At 49.2% G+C, this 23,509-nt stretch overlaps 1 protein-coding gene across 14 annotated transcripts; it reads left to right on the top strand.

The window, feature by feature from the left end:
• The first annotated feature begins 2 nt into the window (after positions 1–2).
• Positions 3–20,873, top strand: MTHFSD (methenyltetrahydrofolate synthetase domain containing). Of its 14 annotated transcripts, none has more exons than XM_045191853.3 (9): positions 49–71; positions 2,127–2,326; positions 3,512–3,618; positions 5,010–5,123; positions 7,736–7,849; positions 10,640–10,730; positions 13,931–14,043; positions 14,316–14,441; positions 18,459–20,871. In XM_045191853.3, the coding sequence occupies exons 2-9, from the start codon at positions 2,284–2,286 to the stop codon at positions 18,945–18,947; spliced, it is 1,197 nt and encodes a 398-aa protein (XP_045047788.2). In that variant the 5' UTR covers positions 49–71; positions 2,127–2,283; the 3' UTR covers positions 18,948–20,871. The 14 variants fall into 14 exon arrangements, with proteins under 14 accessions (XP_045047791.2, XP_024411786.2, XP_045047790.2 ...); XM_045191862.2 differs by lacking the exons at positions 49–71; positions 5,010–5,123 and adding exons at positions 83–1,248; positions 4,864–4,977 and having other exon boundaries at positions 2,127–2,286; positions 3,515–3,618; positions 18,459–20,873; XM_045191861.2 differs by lacking the exons at positions 49–71; positions 5,010–5,123 and adding exons at positions 83–1,248; positions 4,864–4,977 and having other exon boundaries at positions 2,127–2,286; positions 18,459–20,873.
• Positions 20,874–23,509: the final 2,636 nt, after the last annotated feature.

Here is a 23,509-nt window from a genome sequence, read left to right as displayed (position 1 = left end):
GGAGATGTCGCGCACGGGTTGCGTCGCTATGGAGTCCAGGGCGGGTGAGGTTCCGTGGGAGAGACCAGGAGGTGTGGGACCGCGGGAGAGAGAGCCCGGGCCGCGGAGGAACTCTTGGGGGCCGACAGAAGCGGGCGTGGAGGGATCGAAAGGGATGGAGTAGAGGGACCGCCGGAGAGAAAGGAATGGGACGGAGGGCGGAGCTGGGGGGTCAGACCCCGGCGGGATCCGGTGATAACGGGATCAGAGGAAGGAGCGCTACCTGCTGGGTAGGGGTGGTGTCCTCTCGCCCCGTACCAGTCATCTACTCCCGTGAGATCTGCCCTCCCATATAATTTTCACTTTACAGAACGGGAAACTTAGACTCACAGCTGCTGGCAGGGTTAGGTCCGGACACCAATTTAACTGAAACGCTGCGGCACTTAATCACTGTCCTCTTAACAAAAGCTTTGAGGCCTCGGGTGTACCAGGCACTGGGGAGGCTCTCCCCAGAGTCCCTGGGCTTTGGTGATGGCAAAGATCACAGTAGAGCGGCCAGCGCGCCAGTATCTGTCACTCCAGTCCTTACTACACGTGCAGCATGTGAACTGCACAGTAAACTCTTGTTGTTAGTACAATGGAATGAGAGGGGGGAAAGGACCTTTGGAGATGCCTGCCAAGTGCTAGGACTGAGCTTAGAGCTAGAGGTAGAAGGAAGAGTGAAACTCAAGATGACCTGACCGTCCACTACAGAACAGGGTTCAGGCATTTCACACATTAATATATGTCGCCTTTTATTATCCTAATCATTTCCTACGTTTTCATAACTTTCCAAGGGCAAGGATGTGACCTTTTATTCTCTCCCTCTCCTCCCAGTTAGCCCATTGCTTTCTAAATGGGAGGCACTCAAACGTCTGTGATTAATCGACTCTGGCAAGGGTCCTGATTTCTACACTTCCTGTGTCCCACACCGTGTCCTGCACTGTGCTGGGGATGCGGTAGGACCTCTGGGCTGTTAGTGAAAGTGATGATGTAAAGCCTTATGACAGTTGTATCGGTGTAGTTGTTTCTGTTTCAAAAAAAACACGCCAACAGTGCGGGTGCTCTGCATTCTTAAAGGAAGGACATCCGTCTGCAGTTGAGTGCTCAGGGTGCTCTCTGGGGGAGGTGGCAGCTCAGCTAGTTCCGAAGTGAGAGGAGGAGCTGGACCTGGGAGGAGGAGAGAGGAGAAGAGAGGAAGTACTAAGGACTGAAAGAGAGAGATGGCAGGTGTGTGGGGCCAGGGACCAACACCGGTTGAGCCACTTTTTGAATTTGAAGTGAAGAATGATGGGAGATGAGGCTGAAGTGACCAGCAGGGTTTTGCAGCTCATTCTACCCGGTACTATAAAGGGATCCGCAGAACTGTGGAGCAGAATGGAAGGGAGACTTCTGTAGGTAGTGCCAATGCTGGGCCTTGAAGACAGGGTTTGCTGGAGAGATGGAGCTGAGCAGACTTTCCAGCAGAGACCAGGAGGTGCAGAGCTCCCAGCCAAAACAGCTGAGTGCTGGAAGCTGCCCCTGTAGCTGTACCCAGGCTGACAGCAGTATAATCTCGGCCTGTATCTGTAGAAACGTGTGTGCTCCCTAAGCATACCCAAGTCTGCGTGCTTGGTTTCTGGAGTGGTTCAGAAGCACAGCTAGGGTTAAGAGGCACCAGCAAAGTCTGGAGTAGGTTCCAGGAGGCTCTGGGGTCTGGCTGGGAAGGGTCTTGCATGCACGCCATGCCAGGGGGATCTAGGTCCAGTCTGAGGGCATAAGCAGTAGAAACCTTTAGCTGTGGCCCTTAACACCTTAGAACTACACATAGAGGGTTCACAGATTGATGCAAAATGGGCAGAGGGATGTGAATGCATAGATCAGTAACAAAAGTTTGGAAACCACTTACTGCCCATTAGGGGACTGCTTGAGTGAGTTTTGACCTGTTCAAATAGTGGAATGCTATGCAACTGAGAAAATAGGAGTGTGCATTTTATATGCACATGGACTAATCTGAAGATATTGAGTAAAAACAACAAAGTGCAGAGCAGTGTGCGTAACTATACGGATCGTGTTCTCCCTGAGGAAAATAAAACAAGGGTGAGAACAGAAGTGTCTCCTGTGTGCAGCCTGAAATACCCGGGGAAGAAGAATTCACGAGAAGAAACAGGTGCACTGATTGCCAAGGGGAAGGACTTGGAGCCTGGCATACAGTGAGGAAGGAGGCTTCGCTGTTAGAATGTAATTTATTCAAATGATTCAAAGCCGCACAATTCAGAAACGTTTATGGTGAGAGCCCGCTGCCTGCCCCACCCTCCTGCCCATCCAGGTGACTCCCAGCTTTCTCTGGCTGTGGGGCTGCTCCCTTGTGTTACTTTTGGGCAGCCTCCTCTCATTTAAGGGAGACTGATGACCTGAGAGGTTAAACCTGCCCGTCCTTCCTGCCTGAGTGATGAGAGGTGCTCAGCCCCACGCACTGTGTGTAGAATCTCAGGTTCACGGTCTGGGTGTGTTTAGTTACAGTAAGCACCACCTACATTCTCTGAAAAGAAGAGGCCAACTTTTTGCTGCCAGTGTTAGATACACATCGAGTACGATGTTGCTCTATCCCTGCGGAGACTTTGGGTGGCGTAAGGTGGAAGGGTGTGATGTCATTGTAAGTTACAGTTGGGCACTGAATCTACTTCTAGGTTGGTAGTAAGAGTATACGAGTAAGAGATTACCATATATTTCACAACGCTGACTGAATACTAAATTGTTATGAAAATAAGCCCAGTAGTAGATACCAAAGTGACTCGAAACAAGCTGTACAAGGTTACCCTTTTGGACCAACAAAAGCAAAAACTCAGAGAATATTTTAAAATGTATCAATATGAATATGCTGGTTTTGTGTTTTCTACTTAACTGGAAACTTTTTTATATTTCTTCACTCCAGTTGGAACCCATAGTTAATACAAATCTTATTAGGACTGCCCCAATCAAAATATATGTGTTGCCTAAAATTACATTTCCAAAGTTGGATATAAAAGAAGAGATTCCCACACTAACAAAGGGGTTGTAGCTGGCAATCCCAAATAATAGCTGGTTTACAGATCCCTGAGGGTTAAGGCAAGCTTCCCGGATTTACAGCACGAGTAAACTGACCGCAGCTACTTGAAGACTAAACAGTGTTAGGTGACCGTGCCGTGACTGAGCAGAACGGCAGCTCTGGGAATGCGGGGTTGCGTGGTTCGGGTTGCATTTTGCTCTCCTACTACAGGTTAGCAGAAGAACCAGGTTAAACATTGGATTATATTGAGTTTACTCTACTTTTGGACTTGAGCAATTGGGTCATGGGTGTAGAACTGATTACTAACCCTGATCTGATGACTAGAGATCAGAAGCCCTAGAGTCTGGTCTGGCCTGGGAGGGGGTGGGGGGTACGGCTGCAGCTGGCACGCTGGAGGACCTGGGATGCGTGTGTGCGCTGTGGGATTCCTTTCTGCTGTTTTAATCAGTCACGCCCTCGTTGCAGTAGGTGTTTCCAAACAGGACATTCGCGAGCAGATCTGGGACTACATGGAGTCACAGAATATAGCTGACTTTCCCCGACCTGTTCATCACAGGATTCCCAACTTCAAGGTACTGAAGCATTCCTGGAGCATTCAAAAGGGAAACAGGGTGTTCCTACATGAATACCGTTAGTAATGCAGTTATCGTCCTGTTTCATGGTGAGTTCAAATTCGGTGAACAGAGAGGCTGCTTGAAATCCAAACCACCAGGCTGGGGTGTTTTTGTGTTTGGATACGTCCCTTGTGTTACTTGAGTCTCACTCTCAGGGCCTCTTTCCTTTCTCAGCAGCATGGGTTGGCTGGTTGTCCCTCGTCACGGGATGGCGCTCAGTCTGCTTTTTACCGTTTGCTGCAGAGTGAAATGTCTGCTTATCCTGGCTGGAAGCATGTTATGGCAGTACCTTTTCACAAAGTTGGCTCCCTAAGGACAGTAAGGGGGACGTGCTCTGGGACAGAAGCCCCACTGCTAGCACCTTTGGAAAGAGGAAGCCTGCACCAGTTCCGGATGACGTGGGCCTCAGTTTCCCAACTGGTCCGATTAGAAGACAATCAAATATGTCTCTTTATGATAGTTTGATAGGAGAAAGCTTGCTTGAAAGAGGCAGTACACACAGCTTATCGTCTTTGGCATACATGTTTTCCAAGAGGCAAAGAAAGCACGCTGTGAAAATACACTGATTGCTCTCGGGTCAGGCCCGAAGGATGTGGCCCATCTGCCTGCCATCACCCCCATTTTGACTGGACTTTCTCTCCCCAGCTTGGCTTCCAAGAAGCAAGCCCCAGCCCTTGTTTGGGCCTTAGCTGAGCTGGTTCTGAGGCCATCCTGTCCTTCTGAACAACTGTTCTGTTGGATGGCTCACATTGCTACTTTGTTTTGGCTTAGTGCTTGTTACCCCAGGGAGAGAAATGTGCTGAAGTACAGGGAAAGATGCACAGAATCAATAATAATCTTTAAAAAGGAAATCAACTAGGAGAGGGGTGGAGGTTCCTAGTTAGTGCTGTAACCTTGATTTACATTCTCTGTCTTGATTCAGGTGGTAGTTGCACAGGTGTTTTCATTTTGTGACAAGTCATTAAGCTCTCATGTGATTTGTACACTTTGCGGGTGTGTGTGTGTGTTATTTCAGTAATAAATCAGGGCTCGGCAAGCTTTCTCAGCCCCTTTCTACCCTGACTGCTTTCTTGGATGTTTCTTTGGGTGACTCTTAAATCTTGTTTCACAACTAGTGCTTCCGCCAGTCTGGGTGGGACCCTGGAGCAAACTGCTCAGGCTGCAGTGATCCACTCAGTAACGTGCAATTGCATTTAAAAACAGGGTGCTTCTCGTGCCGCTGAGAATTTCCCACGCTTGCCGGAGTTCAAAACGGCCAGAACCATTAAAGTCAACCCTGATGCTCCCCAGAAAAATGCTCGCTTCTTCGTCCTCAACGTAAGTGCATCTCTGTCTGTTTGCCTAACCAGGGCTCTTACCTGGCTTGCCAAAACATCAAATACCTGGAAGTTTTTGCCAGAACGCAGGAAGTTAAAGTGGACCCCGATAAACCGCTGGAAGGCGTGCGGCTGTTGGCGCTGCAGGTAATCCCGTCTTCCTGCCCCTGACGGGACAGCCGTCGCCAGGTGGCTGGTGAACGTGTGCAGTCCTGTGTTTAGGAAGATGGTTCTTCTGACTCCTTCCTGCGCAGAACGCGCCCTGGAGTTGTTTTGTCCAGAAACAGTCCCGAAGTCTCTCACTCGTTTAGCAGGCAGTCAGTTGGAAGTCCTGAGTGTTTCTAAATTCAAAGATAAAGGACATTCAAAATGATGACGCTGAGGCCTTCGCAGTTCGGATGTGCTTCATCAGAAGGGAAGGATTATGATATGTTTATTTCCTTCTGCTGCATTTGTAATATTATAGTTCTTTGAAACTTGATAACCTGTGAGTAAGGAGTCTGATGTGAGTCCCCAAAATAAAAAAACTAGAACAGTGTTTCTTAGCTGTACAGGCCCCTTTCAAGGAAAAAAAGTTTCTCCAGGGTTACTTTAAATTAATTTCTTATAATTCAGTAAGGATAAACATAAACCTTGGTATAAATTTTAATGCTCATAGCTCTTATGCAATGATAAAACGAAGAGCCTGAGAGGCCGCGGCTGTGCAGGGTGCCTCTCGTCCCCGGTGGTGAAGCGAGCACCAGGGAAGGCGGGGTGGCCATGCTGCTCTGGTTCTTTCAGCTGCTCCGCGCAGGAATCGTCCTCTGTTTGCGGTGCAGCCCCTGGAGGGGCCTCTGGTTCAGACTCTTCTGGAAGCATTCTTTCTTGCCAGCCTTATCTGCCCAGTCCATAAGTCACTTTAATGAACTAGAGGTCATAATAGTAGCAGCAGCAGTGAAGGACCCACAGTGGGCAGTTGTACATGAGGCACGTTTCTATCCGAACGTTTTCCTATGTCCATTAACCCTACTGACAGCCCTGTAGGAGTGACCCCTGTTCCCATAGGACATCGGAGAAACCAGACACAGAGGTCAAGTGTCTTGGCAAAGCCCCATATCAGGACTCGTGGAGCTAGGACTGTGACCCACCGTGGGACCAGAGCCAGCTCTTGGCTTCTGTGAGGCTTAGGTTCTTACCTGTCAGCCCCTGAGCACAAAATCACTGGCCTTGAGTGTGTTGGAGATTTTAGACTTGGCCAAGGCAACCTGTGAGCGGAGTACAACCTGGTGACAGGGTGGCACAGCTGAGCCCTCACTGTCACTTTATTTATTTAGGGGAAATAAGTGGCCAAGCTGCATTGCAGGCTCTGTGGTGAGCTCAAGGACGTAGTAGTAAAAGTACACAGTGACACCTGTGGTCCCTGTGCTCTAGGGCTACAGGTTCCTCGGTGGTTTCTCCAAACTTGAGCAGGTTAAGAATCACCTAGGAAGCTCCACAGTGTCACCCGAGTGCAGGCAAGGATGGTGTTGCATACAGCCCCAGGCCTCACCTGGGGACACAGTGGCCTGTGCGTGGGGATGCAGAGCTTCCCAGGCCTGGAATCGGAGTCTCTTTTTAATGAACATCTGATGGTGCTTGAGAGCCACTGGCCTCGGCCGCATTTGCCAGCCCCAGCTGCAGGCTTGTGCCCTCCGGGGAGCTTGGAGGTGATCTGTTGCCGATGTCAGGCTCTGAATCAGGGGCTCTGAGTGGTCTGAACCTTGGTGAATCTTCCAGGTCCACAGACCATGCTAACGTGCAGCTAGGGTTGAGACCCACTGAGCTGTGGGGTGAGCAGCTTCCCGAAAAAAGGGAGGAAGCAGAATCAGTCTGCAGCGTACCAGAGGCAAATGAAATGAACCCAAATTACTTAACACTCAAAGGGAAAATAGGATGTGGTCATTATCATGTTGAAAAGGCTATTGTGGTTGAAAAATCTCAACTTAGGTAAGCCAGACCGTGATTTTATAGGTCTTTTGTTGGTGTCGGGCTGCCATCTCCTGCACAAAAACTAAAATATACTATTTTTTACACAAAAAAGTATTTATAAATTTTATGATTGCCTTATAGCCTACCCCTCCATTATCTACAGAGATGCCCTTGGGCAGTGGTTCTCCCTACCCAGCTAGCTGACGTGTTAAAGCAGGGTGATGGGCCTGCCCGCAGGTCGTTCCTAACCAGTACGCAGGGGTTCCTGTGGCTACTGCCCAGGGCCCGCACTTTGACAACCTGAGAACTAAATAGAAGAAAAGAGCTGTTGACAGAGATCCATGTAAAATGTTGATTGTATCAAGGGCTGACCTCTTAGGCTGCAAATTGAACAGCAAACGAGACATAAGTGCTTAATGGAATAACGTTATTAATGCATCTGTAATGCAGTTTCAAATGCGAACAGTAACTGTATAGCACTTAATGCTCAGAACAAGCTCAATAAAGTTACGATTGAAAGTTTTGCAAGACATTTGTTTGGATTTGTATTGTCATTTTTTACCTGTAACAATTTTCATTGGCAAGTAAAGTAGAACTAGCAAGTGTAACAAATGCCCTGCTTTTTATCCTAAGGCAGGGTGAAGTAGTGACCCCCACGCATAATTACCTTGTTTGCAAACCAGTGATTTCCTTGGCACATTGCAAAAAATTGCAAATAATAGTAACTTGCTTCCATTCCTGAAATGTTAAAAACATACTCAAGAAAGTTCCTATTTCATTTTGTAATTCACTGTTTGTCTTTCTTTTAAAAGAGCAAAAAAACATTGTTGGTTCCAACACCACGACTGAGAACAGGGTTATTTAATAGGATCACACCACCTCCTGGGGCAACTAAAGACATCCTGCGGAAATGCGCCACCGCTCAGGTAAGGGGAGAAGCAGTCACTCACCCAGGAGAGAACATTCTCAGCTGCACCTTCTGGTGAGTTAGAATAGCATAAAATACACCACAAAGTTTTAAATTTATTTTTAACAAAGTCAAGTGAACAGAGATGTTAAAGTATTCAGCAATCCCGTCATTAAGGGAGCCAAGTAGAGAAACTATGAATACATGGATTCCATTTTTGTAACTTGGTTTCTATTTTGCGCCAAGCTGGCAAATTATAAATTCTGTTTAAAAGGAAAAGGAAAAAAAAATTACCCGGTACTCTGGCGCCATCTAGTGTTAATCTGTGTCATGTGTAGTGCTCCACAGCATTTTATCAAAGGCCTCCAGAGCCATTGGGGCACAGGGTAGAATTCCAAAATATGTTCAATAGGAAATTGCCTCACAGTTCTGAATTAATGATTGTGTGTGTGTGTGTGTGTGTGTAAAATTAATATGTATAAATATAAATATATATCTTATATGTATATAAGGTTTTCCTGAATGTCTCACAATGTAGTAAAACCAAAGTGTGTAAGTGTTGGATTAGGGTGCATTACAATGGAATTTGTCCTGTAGTTTACAGATAAAGAAATAGAATGCGGTGGCTTTTCAGAGTCTTAGAGTACCCTTAAGTCATTTGATTTCTTTCTTCACTGGAATAAAAAATAGAGCATCAAATACTCCTTTTTTAAGGGATTTTTCACTTAAGTCTAACGTAAAAAACTAAATGCTTTATTGTTATTTATTGATAACCTGTTTTATTCCAGAAATGAATTTGAGGTGGCTTTAATAATACTTACAAAGTAAAATAATAAAATACGTGTGGAAAAAGAAGCAAAGGGAAAAATAAGGGTAGGAGAACGAAAGGCTGCAATGGTTCTGGTCGCTGCTCAGAAATGCAGACCCTTTGACCGGCTGCACTTGGCAGCAGGGCCACAGATGTGAGCCCGTGTGTCCTGGAGCGCACAGGGAGTGCGTCCGGTTGTAAGTCCTAGGTTCGTGACCGGGAGAGCAGTCTTTTCCTGGGAGCCAGCTCCAGGTCAGGGCACCCGTAAGAGCGTTCCTTTCCTGTCTGGAAGGTGGCCACCACTCTACTCACTGCCAGGAGGTCCCCATGAAGCACTAGCCCTGACCGGTCCCACGCATGCTCTCCTGAAAGTAGAGCCGGGCCCAGGGGGGCCAGGCCAGTTCTCATGATGGGACTGTAAGGGTTGAACAACAGAGCTGGGGCTGTTTGATAACATGAGATACTGCACTGAAATCAGAGATCCAGAGTCATGAACCCCAAAAGATTTTCATTTACTTTTTGGCATAGGGGAAACGGTAAAGTGGAGAGAGACGCCTACGGCCACCTCTACATGCAGGTGCAAGTTTAGTGCGACCCTTATTTCGCTTACCAAAGCTTAGTGGCGGAAATACTGCCACAGGGCACGTCTACCCCGGGACACTCTGATAGAGCCTTATTTCTTGGCAGGTACATCTCTGAATTTGTCCCTCACCACCTCCGCTCCCTGCCACCATCATGCCCCAAACCCCTGTGTCTGTCACCGTTGTCTTTGTATTTACTCTGACATGGGAGTGTTCTGGGGACCACCCCTGCGGGCAGACTGAAAAGTGTGTTAATCTGATGAGTCTTTCTGCCCATCAGTGATTCTTTTTATTGATATGCACATGACCTTGGAGAACCAGGAGATTCCTGGTTGTGCATGCTCTTTCTGGCTAGACCTATCAGGTGAGGCTGACCGCCTGAGGGGAGAGGAAGCGTGACAGCCAGTTCTAAAACAGAAAGCCCTCTTAGCTGTCTGCTCACCCAGGCTGCCAGACAGTGAGCCCTTTAACACAGAGCCGGGAAAGGGCCTTGGACTAGAGCCGCCTGCCTCTGTGGCCCCTGTGCGATTAAGAAAAGACAGGCTTCCCCACAGTGGGAGCGGTGTGTGCCACTGGCTGGTTTGACTGTTGGGAGTCCCCCAAACTCACCACATGCACTCATCCTGGAAGTGGCCGGTCATGTACCGTCGAGGGGCCAGTACCAAGCCCAGAGACTCGCTTCTGCCAGGTACTGCTCCGTACACCGCCCCATTGTGATTTCCCGAATTCACCTGCAGCCTTGCTACCAGCGTCCTGCCCATATCAGCTTCCCTGTTTGTTAAATACAGGCCTCCATGAGTTAGTACACATGGGTGTGCTTTTGGTGCATTGTGGTTGAATGAGTAATAGTTCAGAGTGAGTATGCTATGCATGGCCTCCAGCATCTCATACTGAGTTACTACGGCACCCACGTTTACTGGCCTTGTCTCATGTGCCAGATTTTACCTCTGTGACATCCCTTCATTCCAACATCAGTTCGCTAAGCCCTGGGGTCATGTCCCTGTCTTAAAGATGGAGACACTGGAGTTCAGAGCGCTTCCTCCTGCTGAGGTCATGGGGCAGAGGTGTCAGGACCCACTTCTGTGTGACTGCTGAGCCTGTGTTCTAGTTACTGTGCTTTTCTGTGTCACGGAAAGAAATGATTTGCTAAATATTATGAAATTAATATGCTATCCATGTGTGCTGTCAGTTCCTCCTGGCATCTTTCCTGAGGGGGTGGGGAGGAATGTAGGAAACTGGCCCACAGTGGGTTTCCAGAAATGCCATTTCTGCAGCGCCAGGTGTTTGCTATAGGGCCGTGCGAGTGTCTGTTTCTCCCAAAGGGTCGATTCAGACCCTGACTGCTCCTTGCCTGTGAGTCAGGAGGCCGGGCAGCCGCTCCCTGCTGTGGAGGCTTTCAGGTCCACGTCTCTGTCCACAGGGTGTGAGGAACTACAGCGTCCCCGTGGGCTTGGACTCCAGGGTCCTTGTGGACTTAGTTGTGGTGGGGTCTGTCGCCGTTTCTGAAAAAGGTAAGATTGAAAACAGAAACTCACGGATGTGACCCCTTACTCTGCAGCTTGCTGTTCCACCAGCTCTCTGTCCGTCTCCTAGACATTGACAGTAAGTAATTTCAGCTTTCTGGACACGTGCCTGGCTTCCAAACCAAGTGTATCTACCGTTCATTTTGAGGAGTTAACTCCGTCCCTCCCTCTCCTGGCCCCACTCAACACCTTTACAGTATTTTCACTCTTTTCAACAGGAAAAATAAAGTGAGATAATCTCTCTTCAGGTGGTGAAAGGTTTTCCCTCTGTTCTTAAGTTAACTGGAACTGGAGCTGAATTTATTTGCAGTATGTCAGTAAATAGTTGGTTTTGGAGAGCCTCCAGGAAATGGAAAAACATTAAGTACTAAACCTTGTTTTTGTTATGAAGCAGCAGCCTCCTAGACAAGACGGGGTGCCCCACGAGCCCTGGGGCTTGGCCACGCAGGCATATGAGCAGCTCGGGGCCTTCGCTCTGCCAGGCCACCCTTGGGACTTGGGCCCCTGTGGTTCCTGAGGTACCTCTTCCCCCTCTGCCCTGCTCTGCCCCAGGCCCAGCTTGGTGCTTCTTGAAAACAATCTCCTTATTCTTTGGTGGGATCCGTGGTTCCAGGTGGGATCATCCCACCTCAAACCTGCGTTTATACAGTGTCATTTGGGGCCCATCAGTGATTCCCACTGGGAAAGTGTTCTCTCTCTTCCCATCCTTTTAAGAGATAAAAAGAGATACTATCCTGAGACACTCACCCTCAAAGCTCTCTGTTTGAAAATTAATCATCCAAAATCAAGTTCATTCTTCAGGAGAGGTTCCCAGTAAATAGTTGGTGAGAGATGCTCTGAGTCAATCTTGAGCTTGGTGTTTTTAAATGCTGGCCTTTAAAATCTTCACTTTAAACTTACTGTTTTTTCCCAGCTGTCTGAGCTAACATGTGAGGTATTGTAGTTCTTTATCTTCGCTCTTCCTGTGCAGTTACAGGTACTTCGTCAGTGTCGTCAGGGATGGGTACGCGTGCAGGCCTACCACAGGCCAGGCGCCAGGCCGGCAGGCTGGGCCCACAGTGGGCAGCCTTGGGCCCACAGTGGGCAGGAGGAGTGGACACTCGCAGAACTGCCATGCGGTGTGCTCGGTGTCAGAAGTAGAAGTTAGGATGGACATCAGTGGGGTCAGAGGAGCGACCCGTGCACCTCCAGCTGGGCATCATCTCAGAAATGGCACCAGGGCGAGCTCTGCATGCCCATTGTTTCCGAGGCAGGTGGAAGAGGAGAGAGAGAGGGGAGGGGCCTGTTACCTAGCGGAGCGCTTTGCTGGTTGGGGCCAGCTTTCCCAGAGCCTTGAGGCCAGGGGATGGGATGTTCTGGCAATGGGAAATTAGCAAAGATGTCTTCTTTCAAAAGGTCATCGGGAGTTTTCTTTTTTTAGCTCAGGATATATGAAGAAGAAACAATGTTTTGTAAATGCCATCATCCCGATAACTGCCCGATTAAGACAACAAAACCTCTGTGCCCACACTTATAAAATTTGAGTGGCACGGAAAGCAGCACTTCCCTTCCCCCTGTTCCCCGGTCCCCATGGTCAGCAGTTCCTTGTGTCAGTGTACGGCACACCCGCAGCATGGGAGGCGCTGCAGGTGTCGCACGCACTCTGTGTGGGTTGTGTGTTCATCCTGTGCCTGTTTCACAGGAGGCACAGCCACAGCGCTCGGGCCGTGCGATGACGATCTCCCAGGCCTTCTCCGTGGGTGGGCCTCCTTCTGTTAGATAGCCCTGGCCGAGGGACATTGAGTTACCTCCAGAGTTGGGTTTTGTTTTTTTCCCTTTCAGATAGTGTTAGGATGAGGTGTTGTCTGGCATGTAGCCTAGTGGGTGGGCCTCTGGGGACTGTTCTGGGGGAGGAACTGCCGAACCAAAGGGTGGACTTTAAATCCTGACGGCTGTTGTCAGATTCCCACCAGAAAGGTTGCCCAGCTCACACCCCCAGCCCCGTGTGCCTTGCCTCTCTCCGCACTCCCCGGCCAGTAACTAGAACCACCCAACTTTAAGGTGTGCCCGTCCCACGGTGAGCACTGTTTTCTGTGTGTCTTCGGTTTGAGTTCAGTTGCGAGTGACGTTGAACATTGTCGTGTGCTGTTCATCTGCCTGTTTCGTTCTGCGGACCGTTCACATCCTCTGCTATTTTTCTGTTGAATTGTATGCTCAGTTGAAGGCTTTTAATTGTAAAAGTAGCACGATTGGATCTGAATCTTAGAATGACGCATGAGCAACGAGGCTTGAACTCTTGGTGGTGACGCTGCCGCTGACGTTAAGTAGAAGTCAAAATTTCTGCCCTGTCCTGGGCTTCCCACCAAGAGGAATGTAGAGGCTCGTTTCGGGAGACAGAAGGCATTTTCACGTGTACTGTCTTGCTGCATTCTTTCCTCCTGCTTAGCTCCAGACGATGATCTCTTTGTTGTGCCAGCTGTTTACAAATTTGCACAAATAGTACTAGTACTGCTGAAACCATGCTCCTCCAAGAACTGCAGGGTTGAACTGGGTAGCTACTCAGTGCTTTTCACAAGATAAGGCTCTGCCCCCTTAAATCACGAATCTCTGATTTTAGAGTAGGGGTCTATTTTTCCTTCAAGGGAAAGAGATGAAAACGATTATTTTTATTGTTGACACTACCACAGATGTCCTCCCACCCCCGCCCCCGTTCCCTCTGGCCGTCACCACACTGTTTTCGGTGTCCATGGGTCATGCATATTACGTTCTTGGGCTACTCCCTTCACCTTTCCACCCAGCCCCCCTCCCCCCTTCTGACAGCTGTCAGTCTGTTCCATGTATCCACGCCTCTGTTTCTGTTTTGTTCATCAGTTAAAAACTATTCTTTCTTTATTTTTATGTAGTTCTGCTAACATAAAGCTCACGTAAATGCAAGCCAAGCGCAGTTTCCTTTTGTAGCACGTTTGAGAGGGTTGCAGTTCACTTCATTGTGTGTCAGCCACTGTACGTCCTCAGTGTTGCTACTCCTCTTTGAGTCCTGTAAGTCCGTTTTTGGTGGACCGCCCACAGGGCTACTATGGAAGTTCCTACGGGAGGGCCAGGGGGTATTGGATCCAGGTTTCTCCTTTCACTGTGACGAAATGGACAGTTTGCCCCTGAATGACTCCCCAGACCCTACAGGGAGACTGGTACTCTGCGTTGTCTCTCAGGCTGGAGGATTGGGAAGGGAGAAGGCTATGCTGATCTTGAATATGCCATGATGGTGTCGATGGGAGCAGTCAGCCAGGGAACGCCAGTCGTCACCATCGTCCACGACTGCCAGGTGCTCCTCTGAGAGTGCGGGGAAGGGAAGGAGAGAGGGAGAGAAGGGTGGGGAGAGAGAGAGACAGGCAGCGGCAGGCTGGTCTCTGCCTTCACTCCGTGCTGTCAGTCAGTGGTGCTGACCTGCTGGGGCCGGATATGTTCGGCAATGCAGCAGCTAGGCCTCCCCGCGCAGGGGGTCTGGGACGGCATCGTGCTTCTGCCGAGCAGTGCAGTGAACACGAGGGGAGCCCTGTTCTCCACCAGCTCCTTTATCCACCTCTGTTTGACCAGGTCATTGACATACCTGAAGCGCTCCTGGAGGGTCACGACCTCACAGTGGACTATATTCTCACTCCAACAAGAGTCATCGCCACAGGGTGTGCACGCCCCAAACCAGCAGGCGTCGTGTGGTCTAAGGTGGGTTCCCATGTGGCACCGAGGGCAGCCGCAGCATCCCGCAGCCAGGTCCGGGCCATTGCTCAGAGGCGTCTCCTCTCCTCCTGTGTTCTCCATCTGGCAGGGCAGTTGTCCCCAGGCCTGGGGTGGCCGTAGTTAGAGTTACTGTGAGCTTTTGAATAATTCGGCTGCAGACTCTCTCCAGGCAAGGGCCTAACTAGGACTCTACTTTGCAAACCGATGGGATTCTGATAAGCAGCCAGGTTCAAGGTCTCCTACTAGACATCTGGGTATAGATGGCAGAAATGACCAAATCTACTAGGAGGGCTAATGACCTGAATTTATTTGCATACTACTTAAGACATACTGTAATTGGAAAGCTAGAGGACCCTTCAAGGCATGAATGACTGTGGAAGGCAACACATTTTCTGGCTTCATACTCTTCTGAGTGTGCTCACGCCAGAATTTGTTCACCTCGGGCATTTGGAGGGACCTCAGAGCATTTTCATCAACAACTAAACTTCAGTCTCATGCAAGAGAACTAACTATTTTGGTGAGTTATATTTCATATTAGAAATACTCCTGGTGTTTCTGTTTATCTTTGCCGGCAGCTACTCAAACATGCCCTGGTGTTTTAGAATGACAGGGATTTTAAAGATCACCCATCCCAGTCTCCTCCTCTTGAGTCAAGTAACGTGAGAGCCAGAAAGAATGCAACTCATCCAAAGTCGTAAAGCCAGTGTGTGGCTGAGGTTAGATTAGAACCCGTCTCTTCTTTTGGGTTGGAAGCAGATGCCTTGAGAGTCAGATTTCTGGCTTATGTTATACAAAACAGCATTTGTAGGGAACAGGTCCATTAATTTAATCATTAGAGAGAATATATATTTATAAATGACTGATATCTGTATGCTTCAGTGAAGCGTGATTGTGGCACATAAAAGAAAATCAAATTTGTTTTATACTATTTTTTTAGTTACAGAAGGATGGAAATATTTTTTTATGTTTGATTAACAAACAAAATCTTTCATGTCACATGGCAAGTTGACAAAATACAACAACTGTTCCCAATTGCCAGCCAGGAAAAACAGTAGCACTGCCATGGACCTGTCCCGAGTGTGATGTCCAGCCTCTGCATTTGGCTCACAGAAGCCTTTCTGTCAGCTATGGGACACCAGTCAACCTAAGCCGTTCTGCAGAGAAATGGCAAGCAGCTCGCGAAAGCCACCTTGTAGCCGGGAGGTTTTTCCATTTAAAACTTGTCGGGGAGTGTGGAGCGGGGCGGGGCAGGGCAGGGTGGAAGAGCACAATAACATTGGCTTCGTCATTCCTTTTATCCAATGAACATATTGCCCTTGAAACAAACAGTTTTACAGGAAAACCATGCGTTTGTGCATTGCAGTTTCTAAAGACCCCTTTGCATGTGCCCATGCAGCCATGCCACAGACTTCCAGTTAATTTGTAATGTGTGGTTAAAACATTTCCGTTATTCTTCAGCTGCTTACAACTGGTACATGTGCCAGCTCTGCAATGTGTGCAGGACATATTTTCACTTCACGTGACAGGTTTTAGAATGAAATTTTCCCCTGACCGGTATGGCTCAGTGGGTTGGGCATCATCCTGTAAACTGAAAGGTCGCAAGTTCAATTCCTGGTCGGGGCACATGCCTGGGTTGCAGATTTGGTCCCTGGTTGAGGTTCATGGAAGAGGCAGCCGATTGATGTTGCTCTTGTACCTTGATGTTTCCCTCTCTTTCTCCTTCCCATCTCCCTAAAAAAATAAAAATACTAAAAAAAGAAATAAAACAATAAAATGAATTTCTGCTGCCTGAGTGTAGAGCCCTGCCCGTGAGCCCAGTTTCCTGAGCCCACTTCCTTCTGCCTGAGAGAGCCTTGCGGTTCCAGTGGGCAGACACGCCCAGGGCTTCTCGCCCGGTGGGTGGCTCAGGAGCCGCCCGGCGGAAGCACAGTGTCCACCGGGAGGCCAGGCCTGTGGGTGCCCGCTGCTGCTGCTGGGAGCGGGATAACGTCTGGCTCTTCCCTGCACATGCGGTCACATTTTTTCTCTGATTGTGATTGTAGTTTTAACTCGATCATCCTTTGTAAGTACTAGATCTAGTAACTTAGGAAACGAAGTATGACCAGTTTAAGTCATTTGTAAATATTCTGAGAGAACACAAGGATCTGAACCCTTTAAGAAGGCAGAGCAGGGCACAGGGAGGAGTTGGGTTGGCTGAGCTCAGGTCATCGTTGGGGTTCTGAGACCCGGAACCTCTAGAGTACTGGTCTGTGCGTTTAATCACCTTTCGATGAGTCAGTTCGAGAGAAGGGCCGAGGGACAGACAAGTGGGCGAAAAATTCCTTTTGATCAGAAAGGATCAGTCACGTCTTGTGGATATCCATGGCATAGACATGGTTTTTGTGTGTGTGTCTGAAAATGGGCAGCATCAGAAGGAGCCAGTCTTTCTGTGCACAGCCTTTCCCTGGCAGCTGAGAGTCTGTGCCATTCTAGAGACCCAAGGGGATGAGTACTCCCCGTAGGGCCCTCGGCCACAGCCGCGCCAGGGAGCAGGGGCGGCAGCTGGTTGGCGAGGGCTCTGACCCACAGAAAAGGCTTTGCTGAGGTGGACAGTATTGTGTGTTGAGCACTGGGAGAGAGAACCAGTGCTCGATTCAGTTTGCAAGGAGGCCCTTGACTCTTCTTAGGTGTTTGTATTTCTTTAAATCTTACTTTGATTCATTGACATTTAACCTGGGGCCTGAGCACTTCTTGTGGTTTGGAAGTCCTTGAACAGACATTGGGAAATTGTATACAGAATTGTGGGGGAGTCCTGGGGAGGGAACCACAGCGTCTTTCAAAGGTCCCTGACACCCTGCCAAAAATAAGAACCGTTGCTCTAAGTTACATAGGATTCTGAATATAACGAGAACATTGATGCTAGTCAGACTGTTTATTTTTGTAGAAAAATTGCACCTGTCTCCTTGTGTGCTGATCTGTACTCGAACGTGCCCATGTCTGGGGGAAGCCTGTGTCTGGGTCACTGCTTGCCTCTTCGTAACTGATCATTTGCAAGCTTCGTGCCCAAAATAAAGACAGAAAGTATCATTAAAGATGAGGGTCGTCAAAAGGGACAAAAGAGTGCTTTTCTGTTCCTTTTCTGCCTCCTGATTCCGCTGATAATACTAGACCTATCCTGCCCCAGACTCAGTCTGACCCAGTGGATGGAAGTTCCCAGTGTCACGGCTCCACCCTAGCAGGCTCCACACTGCTAGCCAGGTAGAGGCACTTCCAGCCTGTTCAGGCAGCCTCCATGGTTGAGCCTCATTTACTGCTATCCTTTGTTGCAGGTTTCAGGAAATATTTGTTAATTCATTAGGGCTAAAAAGCCAAAGATGTCCTTTGTACAGAGTCCTATTCATTGAGACTTAACATTTTGTGTGGTATGTGTTATTTTAGACTCATTGCTAGAACTGTTTTGCAAGGGAGTGTTCTATTTCAGACTTGCCTTGATTCCATGTTTTCACCGACACATTTCTGTGAGAAATGCTCCTTCGGTGGAGAGGGGGAGAGGAGGAGGAGATCCCTGTGGCCTGTTAAAGACCTCATCCTGCCTGATGGCAGAGATCAGGGAGAGGGGACAGGTATGGAAGCAAAAAAAATTAAAAAATTTAAAAAAACACCATTGTCCAGGGGAGCTGCCCTTTGTGGCCCTGTAACCCTCATACCGGTGAGCTCTGCTGCTCCCTCTCTGGGTAGGAGGCCTTCGGCTTTCTGTTTTCTGGGCCTCGAGGACACTAGAGAAAGCTGCCCGTTCTTGCCAGCTGCCATAGGGTATCTTAAGCCAGGGCAGGGGTGGGGTTCAAAGCTACCGATGCCAGTAGGGGACCCACATCACAGAGGCCGGGTGGAACCATGCGCATCTAGCCCGTGGGTGCACGTGACCGAGCATGTATGGATAGAGACTGCCTCTCCTCCCTCGGGACCAAGTGGTGGTCCCTTTCGGAGCACCTGAGAATAGCTGGGACTGCTTTACTTTTTCAGATCAGCGGTGAGATGATGGGGAAAATCCCGATACTCAGAAACCTCCGCTCCCGAGAGAAGCAGGCTGGGAAAGATGTCACCCTTCAGGATGAGCACCGACACAAGCTGGAAACCCGAAGCCTGCACACAGCTCCCCCAGGCGCTGTCAGAAGACCCTGCGACCCACCGCAGCCGGAGGTAGGGGAGGATGTGCCTTCCAACACTGTTTACGTTGGGAACCTCCCTGGGTTCGCCCGAGTGAGCGAGCTGAAGAGAGCCCTCAGGGAGCATGACGCGGCCCCACTGCGGCTCACCTGGCAGGGGCCGCAGCACAGGGCCTTCCTCCACTACCAGGACCCAGCCGAGGCCCAGCGGGCCGTCTCTTGTCTGCAGGGCTTACGCCTGGGTGCCAACACCTTGAGGGTGGCGCTGGCCAAGCAGCAGAGGGCCCATGACCTGACCGGTGGCCGTGCTGGAGAGCCACACCCTGACCGTTTCCCGACCATCTGACCTGTAACACATGGAACTTCAGAGGCCTGCATAGCGGGGTGTGGTGGGGCTGTTGCTACATGAGCTGCTTTGAAAAAGTTCACTCCTTTCTAGAAAGTCACGGCCTTCAGTGCGTACCTGGTGGTCTCCTGTTGAGAAGGGGAAATGAACCAGGAGTACACTTGCTACATTTAGGAGGCGGAAAACTCGGTGTATTCAGTTCTGGTTTATAATGGTCCTTTAGCCTGTTTGATGTTCCACATGCTGGTTTCTCTGTAGAGGCAGCATTTGAGAGTGTTTAGGGGACCAATTGAGCAATAAACAAGCGGGAGTAAATGGGGACAATGATTGAAGAGAGTTTGTGTCTGGATTTGAGGGCAGTAGGGGACTAGAAGGGGATGGACAGAGGGTCCTGCCAGGAGAGGTCCTAGCAGGCACCAAAGGCAGGAGCTCAGCAGGGCAAACCAGAAACCATGCTTGTGCCCCAGGATCCTTGGCCTGGTGCTCCTGGAGGGGGAGAGCTGTCTTCAGTGTGCAGAAGCCCAGTACTTCAGCCTCCTGGGCACAAACCACCTGTCCCCACCCGGTCCTGGTGTCAGATCTGGAGAGCTGACCTGACACGGACCTTGGGTTGAGTGGTCTCACCCCTGTCCCCTCTTTCGAGTCTTTCTTCTCCTTCCGGGCTTCACTGTGCACTCTGGGCCAGCGGCCCTGGCACACAGTGGGAAGCGCTGTCCCATGGGAGGTGCCGGCCTTGGGGAGGGAGTCATCCTGACCTGCACCACAGACACAGTCCCACTAATGCCCCCGCACTCCCTTTGCCCAATGCCTTACGTTTTCTGAGTTTTCCCCTCCAGTTTCTTGTCCCTAAAAAACAAGCTGGATTTTGGCTGAACTGTACTTTCTAAACAGAAGCACTTTTGCAGTTGATCCTGGGCAAAGAGTCAAAATAAGCATTTAAGTAGAGATTTTATTTTTCAAATGTACATGCATAGGAAATTTTATTTTTTCATCAGAGGATCTCACAGAGGATATTTTAAGTATGTTATTATGCCTCAAGAGGCCAGGCCTTGCACGAACTTTCAGGAAAATCTTCTCAAGGTACTCAGTCTCCCTTGGAAAAAGCATTTTCTTCCTGATTTTATGATGAGAATACTGTGGAGACTTCAGAAAGAAAGCCTATCCTGTGGACTTTAAGCAAATGATATCTCTCCAACAAAGTGGGCTTATTCAGGAACAACAAAGAATCGCAGTTTGGGGCTCGTGGTCTGAAGGCACACCGTGGGGAAGTCTCGGAAACAAAGGAGAGGGCTGTTCTTCACAGGTATTGGAGGGGCTCTGTAAATGAGGAGCCCGTTGGAGGAAACTGGAGTTTGAAAATATACTGGTTTTTCTTCTTTCTTTTCTTCCCTTCCCTCCCCTTCCCTTTGTTTTTCCCCTCACCCAAGGATATGTTTTTGATTTTAGAGAGAAAGGGGGAGAGAGAGAGAGACAGAGAGAGAAGCGTAGATTGGACACCTCCCATATGCGCCCCAACTGGGGACCGAAGCTGCAACCTGGATGTGCCCTGACTGATGAGGATAGTGCTCTGACCAGCTGGGGCGCGGGGCCAGGGCTGGAGTAACTTTTCATTGGCTGGGTTATGGCAGCTTCTCATTGGCTGAGCTGTTACTGGGCCAGGAGAGATCTTTTCTTCCTCCTGCTGAGGCAGTAAAGCAGAATCATGTCCTGTCAGAGATGCCGGGTACCTTCCTGTTGGGGTCATGCCTCAAGTGACACATGTATGAGAGATCTCCCTTCTATCCTCTGGGCTCCACTTCCAAAGAGGTTCCTGTTTTAATAATTTTCACTGTCCTTAGATTTGCCCATTAAATGTAGATTCCACCCTCCTGCACAGCCAGTTTCTGACCACCCATTCCAGAGCAGCAACCTGATCATCTCTGCTCCTCAGCCTATTTTCCTTTGTTTTAGTTATTCTTTTTGTCCAGAATACATCCTGTATTTGGCATGTTCTTGTTTAGTTTTTGTTGACGTTTTTATTGTTGATTTGCCACCGTTAGAATGGCATTCCAGGAGAACAGGAAATATTTATCTGCCTAGCCTTTTCACTCCCTGCTGTACCGCAGCTGCAAGAACCAACTCCTGGCAAATACATGGCAACTCAGGAAAAACGTAATATGTGAACGGATCCATCCACGCCCAGAGAGGGACAAGCTGGATCCCGATCATACCGCCCGCAGCCCTGGGTCCAGTGGTGCTGGACGCCAGCTCACCTCAGGCTGCTGAGTTGCACACGTCAGGAATGCTCCCTCTGGGCTGAGCTGGGTTGCTTGGGTTTTTCTGTCACTTGCAGACAGAGTAATCGAGATTTATTGATATTTCGACTTTATCATTTTCATATTTGTGGAAAATGAGAATAAGGAAAACTGAAGATCACATGCCTGAAATACAAGCACCCCAATGTAACGGCCTGTGCCTACCGTGTATTCCTCTGTCCGAGCTCAGGCGGGCCTTGGATGGAGTTTCCCAGAGCTGCCAGGAGAGCACTCAGATCAGTGACCCAGCCCGTTGTTCCCAAGACTCTGGAGTGCTTGTCAGGACCATAACTGTATTACATAATGATAAGGTAAAATAGTGGAAAATGACCACCTGACAGGGTGCTGAGAAATACAGACATCTTTTAAGTGGCGCTATCTTGATCTGTGGGTCCGTCCTGTGTTTTCCTAAACGGTGGTGAGCTTTGCCAGTGGATTTGACTTGTGCCAAAGCTGCACAGCTTCCAAAAACTCAGAATGGCTCTGGGAACCCAGAAGCGGAGGTTGCACTGATGTCTCTGCTCCCGTGCGGTGAGCAGGTCCAAGTTTTAGCTTCCTCATCTCTGAAATGAGAGGGTCAAGCGCGTTGGTTTCTAAGGCCTGGCCAGTGCTGACGTTCTCCATTTCTTTGGAGCTTTGCCAGTCACCGTCATTTAGATTTTTTTCTGTCTATAAAAGTAGACATACCCATTATGAATTTTGGAATATCAGAGGTATAAAAGGGTATCACCCATCACCCCATCATTTAAGCAGCCTTGATTGACATCACCTTTAATTTATTTTCAGTCTTCTGTGTGGTTTTAAAACAGCATTAGCAACATGAGCTTTAGAAAGAAACAGATTTGGTGGGAGCAGTTCTGCCAGTGTTTGGTACAGTGAGCCACAGCAGTTACTTATCTCCAAACGCAAACAGTCATAGTAACAGTAACCCCTAGACTTGTGAAGGTCAGATGAAATAATGCATCAAAAATGTGTGGTCTGCACGTAGCACATGCTCATGACTGTGCGCCCACTTCCCTCAGACAGGGAAGAGCAGCTCCGAGTGGGGCAGAGCCAGGGCTGGCCCAGAGGTCCTAGCACCCTTGCATCGATCGCAAGAGTCTGAGGCAGCATCAGCAGGCAGTCCCCGGTCTTCGGGCTGTCAGACACGGTGAAAGTGGGCAGGAGTGACCACAGCCCCGAGCCTGATGGAGAGCGTGGTTATGGAGCTGTGAAGCAGCCATTTCAGCTCCAGAGGGACCCCTGGCTACGAAGTTTACCTAAGGCAGAAGGCACGTGTCACCCACGTTCCCCTGCCTGATAAGCCATGGCCGGGCTCCTTCCAGCCCTCGGATGACTGGATCGTTGACCTGGAAACAGTCCTGGGGAGATCTGAGAGGAAGTCTGGGACAGCACGCAAGTGAAAACGCCGCCCCCAAGCAGGACCCACTTGGCCAGCTTCTGGGGTGTACACAATCTGAACACCATCACGTAAAGAGGGAACAGGTCAACGTTTGAGAACAATTTGAGAAAACAGTTTCCCTTTTTCTGTGAAAACTTTGTGCCAGTGTTTTACCTTTCCGGCTCTGACCTTAAAGCACACAGGAAATCCCGGTAAAAGCCCTGTGGGGCAGATCACTATACTCAAAAGGCAGCTTGCTGAAAGACAGAAAGGAAAAGAGTTGAGCAGGATAGGTAAAGATATTTTTAAAAAATAAAAATGTGTGATTTTAACATTGACATTAATACTAGAAGATGGGGTGTGGAGGAGAGAAGAGAATGGGCAAGGAGGGGAGAGAAGTGGAGAAGAGACAGCAAGCTGCAGCGGACGCATGGAAGGCAGGGCCGCGCCAAGCTCCGACGCGGAGGGACCCCGGCTGCAGCAGGCAGTGTCAGTGCAGACTGCTCGTCCGGTGGATGTACACGTGACAACCCATAACAGGGTTCCTGCCGGAAGAGAGGAGCCACCCCGGCACCACACCCCGGGCCCCCATCTACAGACACGGGCAGACAGTAAGGAACCTCCAGTCACTGAGGAAAACCGGCATCTTGAAACAGTATCGAACTGTTGTGGAAATGTCAGTGCAGGAGTCTGGAGGTGATTAGGCCATGATATCCATTAAAAAGAGAATAAACTGGTAAGGAAAAAGTGATTTTTAGAAATTAAAAACACCAGGAAATAAACTTGCATTGTCACACTGAAGACAGAATAGGCACAGACATGACTGGAAGATGAAGCCGCATGATTCTTCCTGGCCCCAGTGCAAAGGGGATGGAGACAAGAAGTGG

Source organism: Desmodus rotundus, chromosome 12 (genome assembly GCF_022682495.2).
Source record: "Desmodus rotundus isolate HL8 chromosome 12, HLdesRot8A.1, whole genome shotgun sequence".
NCBI lineage: Eukaryota > Metazoa > Chordata > Mammalia > Chiroptera > Phyllostomidae > Desmodus > Desmodus rotundus.
This window is presented reverse-complemented; position numbering and strand designations above follow the sequence as displayed.

Coding starts and splice junctions, on each gene's coding strand:
- MTHFSD (XM_045191853.3), top strand. CDS start 2,284: ATGGTGAGAGCCCGCTGCCTGCCCCACCCTCCTGCCCATCCAG. Junction 2,327..3,511: donor CCACCCTCCTGCCCATCCAG/GTGACTCCCAGC, acceptor CCCTCGTTGCAG/TAGGTGTTTCCAAACAGGAC. Junction 10,731..13,930: donor TGTCGCCGTTTCTGAAAAAG/GTAAGATTGAAA, acceptor GTTGTCTCTCAG/GCTGGAGGATTGGGAAGGGA.